Source organism: Callithrix jacchus, chromosome 16 (assembly GCF_049354715.1).
Source record: "Callithrix jacchus isolate 240 chromosome 16, calJac240_pri, whole genome shotgun sequence".
Lineage (NCBI taxonomy): Eukaryota > Metazoa > Chordata > Mammalia > Primates > Cebidae > Callithrix > Callithrix jacchus.
The window spans coordinates 90,379,272-90,390,666 of NC_133517.1; the positions used below are offsets into that span (position 1 = coordinate 90,379,272).

The 11,395-nt window shown below is 36.3% G+C and overlaps 1 protein-coding gene across 34 annotated transcripts in view; it reads right to left on the minus strand.

Moving 5' to 3' along the window:
• OXR1 (oxidation resistance 1) overlaps window positions 1-11,395 on the minus strand; it is a 484,621-nt gene that overhangs the window by 85,361 nt on the left and 387,865 nt on the right. For 9 of the 34 annotated variants that reach the window (XM_078353371.1, XM_078353361.1, XM_078353372.1 and 6 more), the window contains one exon: window positions 11,133-11,306. The exons of 23 other annotated variants lie outside the window; for them this stretch is intronic. In XM_078353371.1, coding sequence (XP_078209497.1) covers window positions 11,133-11,142 — 10 coding nt within the window. In that variant the 5' untranslated portion in view covers window positions 11,143-11,306. The remainder of the gene's footprint in view (window positions 1-11,132; window positions 11,307-11,395) is intronic. 2 more of the 34 variants (XM_078353378.1, XM_078353370.1) reach the window with 1 other exon arrangement.

Below are 11,395 nucleotides of genomic sequence, written 5' to 3' on the forward strand. Positions count from 1 at the left end.
CTAATAAAGCAGTATAAAACCTTTAAAAAATCATGGAAAGGCATACTGGAGAAAGCAAGTCTGGAAATCATCAATGAAACTACTATGAGATCAGTTAATATAATAAAATATTCCTATTATAACTGAATACTATAATATTGATAATAGCTATGTATAAAAAGTTTGATGATTTAAAATATTGCGCTGCAAGTCAGTATTTTCCAAAATAGTAATAGATATATTAAAACTTCAAACACTTTAAAAAGGATCTTCTAAACAAACAAACAAAAAAGCTGATTGTAGCTTTTCTAATTATTCTCTCTATAATGAGACCGTAGAAAAAATCTGTATTTCAACATTTCCACTATTGACTCCTCATCCATGATCAAAACGAAAACAAAGCCCCTCAAATCTAGTATTATCTTTTTCGAGATACTAATCCATTTCTCTGCTTCTTTTCAGTTAATTTTTGAAAGCAGAAATCTACTTTTACTGCCCTTACTCCATTATCTCCTATGGAATCCATGATGTATTATAATATCTTCTCTTCCCCAGTTCACAATCCCTACACTGAAACTAATAAATTAAGTGGCAGATTTGATGGGCTTTTCCATTTTTATCTTATTTTATTCCTGAAACATTCAACAAATTTCTTCTGCATGTTGCTCTTTCCCTTTATTTGAAAATATTTACACCCCTCTTGGTCTCCCTCTTTTCTTTATTTGAAAATATTTCACACTCCTCTTGGTCTCATACCCATTAATGTTCCTCTTTAGTGCCCCCTTTCCTCCATCTAGACTTTAAAATTGGCTCTCTTCTAAGTGAAAAGATCTATGAAATTAAAGAGCTATAGAGCCTTGCTACTTAAACTGTGTTCCAGGGACCAGCTGCATTGACATCACCTAGAAGCTTATTGTGAATCTAAGATCTGAGGCTTAGTCCAGAGCTACAGATTCACTACTGAGTTGCATGCACAACACATTTGAGAGGCTACAAATAGAGCTTCTGAAGAGATCAAAGACCTGCAGTATGAGTAAGTGACAAAGAAATGGGCTTCCCTACATAACTTCCTATTTGTGACAGTTAACACAGCAGTTTTGAAATCTCTGTCAAACTAATACAATGGCTTCTAAATTAGTTGTTGTGATAGACTATATTATTGTTACTAAGCCTGTATTCCCTGTTGAGGAATATAAAATATCCTTCACCTTCCTACTGATATCAGACAGGGCCAACTTGCTTTGCCTATAAAACATATGTGTCTTCTAGGTAGAAGTATTTAGAGCCATTTTAACTGTCTTTTCTCACTATCTCAAAACCACAGATCTTCCATATAGTGGCTGCTCCATCAACGTGTATTTCAGAAGGAAGATGTAATTTCTAAAAGATTATTCCACATACACACATGTGGGCACATGAGTCAGGCTATTCCCAATTCTACTCTTGGTTAAATTATTACGCCTTGGGAGACTAAAAAAAAAAAAAAGAATTATTCAACAATTCACGCATAAAAAAGCAAATCATCTACTAGGGGAAATGGAAAAGAGTCTGGCTTGCATGAGTCTTCTCTACTGAAACATTATTCAATGCCACAAGACTGAAATTACGCCAATTATATCAAAGACTCCAGAATCGAGAAGGACATTCTAAAAGAATTACTAGGGAATATAGAAAATAAGTTATAAAAAATGTGGTTGAAAATCTAAATGTACATGTTACAAACATGGACAATGTAAAAATAGTAAAATGAATAAATATTAGCATTTGAGAAGAAGATAAATGAGAAATCAAACTGCTAATGTCATATCAAAGCATGGTTAAATATATCTTACCTAAAACTGAAACAAGACTGTAATAACAATATCAACCTGAAATTTTTTTTTTTTCAGAATCTGCTTAAATTTAGAGACACTCCTTAGGAATTAATCTCTTGCGGTGAAGACGTATTATCTTACATTCTGTCACTCCCTCCTTCTATCCATCCATCCTTCTTTATGTATATACACATAGACGAGATCTCGGCAGTAATGCCTACCCAAATATTAATAATATCTCTGGGTGACTGGATTAGAGGTGATTTTTTAAAGTTTAGTATTTGTAATGCATGACTTATTTATATTTAGTATGAATCAGGTTTATTTTAAAAATTGATGCTTTTTTCTTATAAAAGACTGGAAGCAAATATTCCACAATATTAATGGTTCCTTAATTGTGGTATGTGAAAAATTGTAATTATAATTCTAGTGATTTAGAGTATTTATTGCACAAGGACATTGCCACACAGTCATTTCATCTTCAGCATCTTTCTCTCAGCACATAAACATGCCTTCCTTTTAGCACCTTTTCTTTGTAAGTCACCTCAACTTTCCTAAGGTCTCAATCCTATCCAGAGGTTGGCAGAAAAGTTAAACTTAAACATACATTTTTTTAATTAACCTGCATCATAAAACAGGTGCAAGCCCCAAGTACTTGTGAAGAAAAATAAAAAATAAAAACCTGTTAAATTGATCACGAGTTTGATTGAGAGAAATATCACTAAGGAAAACAGAATGATGTCTTTCACATCCTAAGTCAGTGGTTTTTAACACTAGTTACATATTAGAATTCTGTAAGAAAGTTTGAATTAAAATCTTAGAGATTTCATGATAAAATCTTTGATTATAATATTTTGGCATCAAAAAATTTTAATGGCTTCCCAGGGATTCTAATACATATCCAGCATTGAGACTCACTGCTATCAATGCTGTCCAGTGAAACTTTCTGCAATGGTAAAATGTTTTATATCTCCCTTGTATACTATGGCAGCCACTAGTCATGTGTCTTTTGAGTACTTGAAATGTGTCTAATGAGACTAAAAACTGAATTTAAAATTTTACTTAATTAAATTAATTTACATTAAAATAGCTACATGTGCCTAATCACAAGGATTCCTTGCTTAGCTAAATTTTAATCAGGCTGCTGAACCTTCTCCTAGGCCTATCTGTACACTTCCCTATAAAATCCAGTTTCAGCAAGAATCATGTTGAGTCATTTTAGCAGGACCCTCCCCCCACCCCCGCCCCACACCTCCCATCCTGGATATCTGATTACCTTCCATATCTGATGAGTTTTCTCATCCTCCACTGTCCAGGTGAAGTGTGATTACCCTGGTCTGTCTTCAGCAAGAATCCTGGTAGGTCCGTTTCACCAGAATCCCCTTTATTTCTGAGGTTACCTCCTAACAATTTTCCATTCATCTACCCCTACTCTACTCCTTGGCTATAAATTCCCACTTGTCCATTTTGTATTTGGAGTTGAGCCCAATCTCTCTCCTTAACCACAAAATCTCATGGCCACAGTCCCTATACCTATTGCAATTGTCTAGGATAAAATTTGTCTTACCGAAGTATTATCAAAAAATTTTTTCTTTAACACAAGTTACTACCATAATAGACAGTGCAAATACAGAATCCTGAATCCAAATTTCACAATTCAGTTCCTCATTTGCATTAGCTGCATTTCAGATAGTCAAAAGCCATATTTGCCTAGTGGGTACCATACTAGACATCACAGATGCAGACCACTTTCATCATCTCAGTAAGTTCTATGTAGTACTCTCAAAAAAATCTAAAATAGAGAGTTGTAACTATCTAAAAATCTACAGTTTAATATTTAAAACCTACCCTCCGTTAAAATGGACTGTTAGATAACAGCATATTTGGATTGCTTTGCCCTGTACGGAACTGTTTTTACTAACTTGCAGTTTAAAGCTACGCCACTGAACTATTTTCAAACTATATTTAATGGGTTTTAAAAAAATAAAAATAGACTTTTGAAGATAAAGTCCATACTCACTATAAAAATAAGCTTTTTGGTTTGTTTTATTTTATTAGAGTTTCATGAGAATTTTTTTGTTATATTCTCACTGTAAGAATAACTGTGTTTCTCCTGGCTGCCTAAGTAACTTACCTTTATCCTACAGACACTGATTTATTTCTGATTACGTTTTCCTTTTTCATTGACTGCTAGAAAACAAAAGCCAATTTTTGTCCTTTTTAAAATATGTGTATTTGACCTTAAAACATGTTCTTTTTGTACTACATTGAACAAAATTAAGAGTCTCTTAATGTAAGCTTCCTAGTGGCCATGAAATAAGCCTTCATACACAGAAAAACACTATCTGCAGTTGTTTTACTTTTAATGTTAGATTTCTGGAAGTTAAAAATATAAAAACCTACTTTCTCTTAAGTCTTCTACCATAAAAATGCATTCTATTTATAATCTAGCAAATTTTAACACTGTCTACAGTGCTTTAAATAGCTGACCAACTCAAACTGGAAAATTAAATGTCCCTAAATAATCCTATTATAAACATGGGTAACTAAGTTCTCTTATACATACAGCAGGTCCTTGAATAACACTGTTTTGTCATCATTTTTTTATAACTTTGATGAGAAAAAAAATCAATTCCTAGTCAAAGCCACTGAGTGGCATTTTACACATTTTACCCACATCTGTATAGGTTTTCTCTGGGTACTCCAGTTCCCTCTCACATCCGAAGACGTGCACGTTAGCTAATTAGTGTCTAAACTATGCTAATGTGAATGAGTGTGTGTGTTTGTGTGCGTGCGCCCTGAGGTGGAATGGTGTCCTGTCTAGGGCTGGTTCCCAGCTTGTACTATGAGCAGGACAGGATCCAGCCAACAATGACTCTGACCTGGAATAATTTGTAAATAATTATTTTACTTGTCTTTATTAATCTTTAATGTTTATTTCACATTTATTTCAATGTTTAATAATGGAAGTGCTTTGGGTCTTTGTTTAGAAGTTTGCTGATGTTTTTGTGACCCAAAATATGTGGTAGGAACTTAACTCTTCTTTACATCAATTAGCTTAAGGTGAAATTGGTTTCCTTATACATTATTTGGCTTCAAAGTTACAGTTTCCACAAACCTATTAAAGTGAGGACTTACTATACTAAACTGCATTTATATATTTACTATATTCTATTTTAAACACATTAATTGCTTCTAACAAGTAAACCTCCTAAGAACTTAAATATTAAATAAAACCTTATAGTAAGTTTTAAATATAACAAATGTTAAGTTCTTAAGCATTCCAGTAGTTTCTAAGTTTAGCCAAATTCTTATATCTTTCAACTTAAAATCACAAGTCAAAAAACAATTACACAAGTATGCATTTAAAATTATATGACTAATTTGCATGCACTTTTATAAGTTTAATTTGCTGAAACATAACAAATGCCTTAAAGACCAAATACACTGATTATTCCTAGACTTAAAACAAAAATATTAATATAAGCATTTAATAAATTTTGTCATTTTATTTTACTTCTAACCTTCCCATTGATAAAAGACTTATCCACTAAGAAAAGTGTGGTTCCCAGACCAGCAGCATCAGCAATACTTGAGAACTTGTTAGAAATGCAAATTATGAGCCACACAGAATACACAAATTCTAGGAGAGGTATCCAACAATGTTTTTCTAACAAGCCCTTCAGAAAATGATTCTGTTGCATGGTGAGGTTTGGGAACCATCAGCTTATTTTAGAGGCAGTTTTGTTCTAGAACAAAGATAATACAGGATTTCCTATCAGCTATCCAGTGAGATGAGCAGCAGTTCTAAAACAGGCAAATCAATCTCATGCCTGAGGACCACTGAACTAAATGAAACACTATTAAGAAAGGCTAACTAGATGGGAGTTACCATTAGAGCCCACTGAGGTTGCTGATCAAGTATTCTCTTCCTCCCACCCCGACTTTAGGAAAAGAGATTAAGACTGGAGCCAGATAGGGTTATCTTCCACCAACACTGTGAGATTTTTGTTTTGTGATGGTGGTGGTTGTTTTAAATAGATACTGTAACAACTGGCATTCCAGGTCCCTTAGAGCAGTGGTCCCCAACCTTTCTGGCACCAGAGACCGGTTTCATGGAAGACTATAGATGTGGGGGCAAGGGGTGGGGGATGGGGAGAATGATGGTTTCTCAATGAAACTGTTCCACCTCAGATCATCAGGCACTGGACCTTGCATGTGCAGTTCACAGTAAGGTTTACACTCCTATGAGAATCTGATGTCCCCATTGATCTAACAGGAGGCAGAGTTCAGGAAGTAATGCTGGCTCACCTGCTGCTCACCTCCTGTTGTACAGCCTAGTTCCTAACAGGCCATGGACTAGGGCTGGGGACCCCTGTCTTTCCTTGGCTCAAGATAAGCCATTATGTAACATTCACTTACTTATTTACTTTATTTATTTATGGACAGAGTTTCACTCTTATTTATTTATTTATTTAGAGACGGAGTTTCACTCTTTCACCCAAGCTGGAGCGAAGTGGTGCAATCTCCATTCACTGCAACCTCTGTACCCTGAGTTCAAGTGGACTCTCCAGCCTCAGCCTCCTGAGTAGCTGGGATTACAGGCGTGTACCATCATGCCCGGCTGATTTTTGTACTTTTAGTAGAAACAGGGTTTTGCCATGTTGGCCAGGCTGGTCTCAAACTCCTGACCTCAGGTGATCTACCTGCCTTGGCCTCCCACAAAGTGCTAGGGGTGTGCCACCGTGCCTGGCCAACCATTATCTAACTCTTAATATATCATCTGAGGTGGCAATTTCCAACCTAAGACATAAATGATTTTTCTCACACTCTCACTAAATCTTGCATTTCCAGCTGTCATTTTACTATCTTTCTAACCCTAAAGAACCTTCAAGGATAATCCATCCCATCCTTACAATCTTAGGTAATTTAATTTTTAATACCTTACATGACAGGATTTTAATTTTTCTCACATTTTTTTCCCCTATCTTAAGGACTATAACTCTTGCAAATGCTAAGAAAACACCTAAATAAATTCTGAATCTCTCCTTTCTTTCTTTGGCTCATATTTTTCTTTTTTTTTTTTTTTTTGAGATGGAGTTTTGCTCTTGTTACCCAGGCTGGAGTGCAATGGCACCATCTCGGCTTACCGCAACCTCTGCCTCCTGGGTTCAGGCAATTCTCCTGCCTCAGCCTCCAGAGTAGCTGGGATTACAGGCACGCACCACCATGCCCAGCTAACTTTTTGTATTTTTTTTTTTTTAGGAGAGACGGTTTCACCATGTTGACCAGGATGGTCTCAATCTCTTGACCTTGTGATCCACCCGCCTCGGCCTCCCAAAGTGCTGGGATTACAGGCTTGAGCCACCACTCCCAGCCGGCTCATATTTTTCAAAAGGAAAAAGGATAACAATAACACTATCTCATCAAATTTTTATTAAGATTACATAAAAAACATTTACTCACAGCCTGCCCCATTACAGCTATTATTTTTGCGATAGGTTGAATAGCATTTATCTGAAATGCTTGGGAACAGAAGGGCTTTGAATTTTGGATTTTTTGAATTTTCCTAAAGGATAAGATGGATTTGGAATCTGTGCATTACTGACTGAGCATTCCAAATCCAAAATGCTCCAAAGAGCATTTCCCTTGAGCCATGTAGGCCCTCAAAAAGTTTGATTTTGGGTTTTCTGATTTGGGATGCTCAACCTGTATTACTACTTCTGTTATTACTAAAAGTATTATCATTATCATCATCATCCCATTTATTGAAATAGTCATTACCCCAATCCAAGAAATGATTTTTTTATACCTCCCAATATTAAGTACAAACCCTTATTATACACTCCCATAGTATATTTTACTTTCCCATGCCTAATACCCAACACCGTTATAAATTCCTTATCCAATGTCTATTTTCCCAACTAGAAAGGATCATTAATGGACCCTTAGTACCCTCACCAGTAAAAATAAAAACGCTAATATTAATTACCTCATAGGGTTGTTGCTGAGGGTTAACTTGTGCTTAGACACAGCAATCACCATATGTGTTGCCTATTATAATTATTATTCCATGTCTTGGTTTACTTATTTTCTATGATTACCCAAAGTGAACCAATAACAAAAATAACAATCTCAGGCTTCTGAACTCTTCTCCTTCAATTACATACATTCATCACATGAGATTTTCTTAATGTAAACCTAAAATGAAATTTTAGCATCAGGTATAATCATTTTAAAATATTATTATTAAATAGGCTTTCCTTGACATGTCAAATAATTCAGGTCATAAAAATGTAATATGTTTCCACTTAACTTCATTTTCCATCAGCTCTTTTCGTATATACACACATACCAGTAATATATACGCTATGAGGCAGAGCAGTTTTAGGTGCTCAGTTCACCAATTTGCAACTAAGGTCTATGGTTGGTATTACAAGTTGTTAATGTCCCATATTCAAAGTTGAAAGTACTGTTGGCTTCTGTGGTCAGCACTTCTGCAGAGGAATAGCCATTTTAATAGAACTGTTCCATCACTGTTTCCACTACTGCTATCCACCACTGTCATCCTCCCACCAAGGAGCCAAGAAGGACTAAGACAAAAAAGGAGACCCCTGCTTCTATTCCTTCTCACAACCCAACATTAGAGGAGTTATGCATCAAGAAAGGGTGGAGGGAAGTTTGTGACAGCTAGACCACATCTCTTCTTCACTACAAACCTAACCTGGAAGGGAAACTGAGGTTGAGATAAATGGAGGTTGAAACTGAATATGAGACTGAAATTTCTAAATAAATGTACCCAGTCTTAAATAACTGTAAGATACTGTTTTAACTGCAAAAAATAAAAGAAAAGAAAATGTATAAGGACTGAGCTGTGCTCAAAGAATCCTGTCACCAAGTGGGAAAATGAGGTAGATATAATAGGACAGCTTATGATGAACCTATTCCATGTTTATATTACAGTAAGTTGAGAATCCACACTAGTAAAATTTATCTATATTTATTACAATATAATCTAGTGAAGTGAGTACTTTCAAAGATTATACATTATGAGTTATAGTCATACCCCCAACCAAGAGCTATATTTAAAGTTCAAAACAATTTTTTAAAATAAAAGCATAAGGTACCCTTTAATCAGGAACAAGCATTATATTTCAAGATGTTTCCTTTGTAATTGTTATTAACTAGATCAATGGTGTGATAATGTCTTTAATATGTATAAGTCTCAATTATGATTTTCCTGGGAGAGCTATAATGATGGAGCCAGCAAGCACTAAAAGCAGGTAAGGGCAAAAGCAGCCACCTTGGAGAGAAGTAAAGGAAGGAGAGACACTAACAGTCTAGAAAATGGTTTGTTTATAGAAAGGGTAAACTCAGAAACATTTAACCAAAGTTGTTGTTTTCTTTTCTTTTTTTTTTTTTTTTTTGAGATGGAATCTCATTCTGTCATTCAGGGTGGAATACAGTGGTGTGATCTTGGCTCATGGCAGCCTCCACCTCCCACGTTCAAGCTATTCTCCTGTCTCAGCCTCCCGAGTAGCTGCAATTACAGGAGTGCGCAACCACACCCAGCTAATTTTTGTTTTAGTTTTGAGACAGAGTCTCATTCTGTGGCCCAGGCTGGAATGCAGTGGGGCAATCTCACTGCAACCTTGCATCCTGGGTTCAAGCAATTCTCCTGCCTCAGCCTCCAGGGTAGCTGGGATTACAGGTGTACACACCATCACACCCAGCTAATTTTTGTATTTTTAGTAGAGACAGGGTTTCACCATGTTGGCCAAGCTGGGCTCGAACTCCTGACATTGTGTTCCACCTGCCTCGGCCTCCCGAAGTGCTGGGTTTACAGGCGTTAGCCACGGCAACCAGCTGACATTTGACCAAAGTTTTATCTGGTCTATCCTTAGTCTGTCAATGGCAAAACTATCCTATCAACATCATTACTGAACATCACTCCCCTTCTACTCCTTTGTGATACAAACTCCTCTGACGTTGGGTTGTGAGAAGAAACAGAAATAAGGTTCCACTTTTTCATCTTAGAAGATGAAAGGAGGAGTAAAATAAAATCACTAACCATAAAGGGTTTCCTGGAATGCAATCATTCCGTATATGTAAAAGCATCTGTAACAAGAAATACTCCTATAATAGACAGGACTTTAAAAAGAACTAAAGAAAGAATGATAGCGGGAAACTTAAGCAGCAATTAAAAAGCGAAATAAGAGTAGTGTCAAGCAAAAAGAGCGAAGAAATCCTTCAAACAGACTGACAGATACTCATTCTGAAGGACACAAACACAAAGAACCCTAGAGCCAAAATCCATCTGATAAGCAGCTGCAAAGCACAGAATTCCCCTTTCAAACAAAGGCTAGCTGGAAATACTTGAAGAATCATTTATTTTTTGCTTGTATATTTACATGTTGCTTCTCAAAAGTCAGCAAGTTTTTACTATTTCTGCTCCAAATGAAAATGCTCTAGGACAGAGAACTATTGAAATCGCCAAATCCAACCGCATTTACAAAGAGAAAATATAGGCCCAAAGAGACTTAAGTAACTTGTCCAATTTCTTTTTTTGAGACGGAATTTCGCTCTTGTTACCCAGGCTGGAGTGCAATGGCTCGATCTCGGCTCACCGCAACCTCCGCCTCCTGGGTTCAGGCAATTTCTTTCAGGAAGTTAATGCTAGGATGTACCTACTCACATGACTGTGGTCATACTTTGACCTCACAAGGCCTCTCTAAGGTGTCAGACATTTGGGGCCACTACGAATATTAAAGAATTTGCAATGAATTCATAAGGCAGCTTCAACAGAAGAGGAATACATATCACTTCTGTAGTGCCACTTTGAAGGAAGATGTCAGATATAGCTGTGTACTACACACACACACGTGCACACACACACACACACACACACACACCAGCCTCCTGAGCAAAGTAGCTGGAACTAGAGACAAGTGCCACCAAATGAATCGGTACATGTGTTCGGGCTTATTTATTAAAATACTAACCATATTCCTTTTTAGTTAAGTTACTCCACATACCTCTGAATTCTCCATCTATCTCAAGGTTGGTCACGTATCAACTGTTTTCAATTAGAGTACTGAAAACTCGTTTAAAAAAATCCTTGCTTCAAACACTTTAAAGTCCCATTCCTATGTCTGGTCCCACCTTTAAGAGGATTTCTGCATTTGGTTAACGTCCTTCAGAGCAGAAACAAAAAGTATATCCCTCCCCTTTTAATATCCTAATTCCATAAACAGCAATTCTAAAGACAGAAGATATTTTGTGTAGAGTAAGCATCCTAAAATGAGATTTTAATATTTCTTCAAAGCTGAAATTACATACCTACACACATAGATCAATAGATGTTCTTACTGTTTTACTGCTTTAAAGTAACTGGCAAGGCCCAGCATGGTGGCTCAGGCTTGTAAACCCCAGTACTTGGAACGGCTGAGGCAGGAGGATCTCTTGAGGCCAGGAGTTTAAGACCAGCCTGGGCAACACAGCGAGACTCCATCCCTACAAAAAAAACATTTAAAACCAAAAAATGACTGGCAGGATGTGGAATTATAAATAGATTTAACATACTTGATGCCTATCTCTATTTT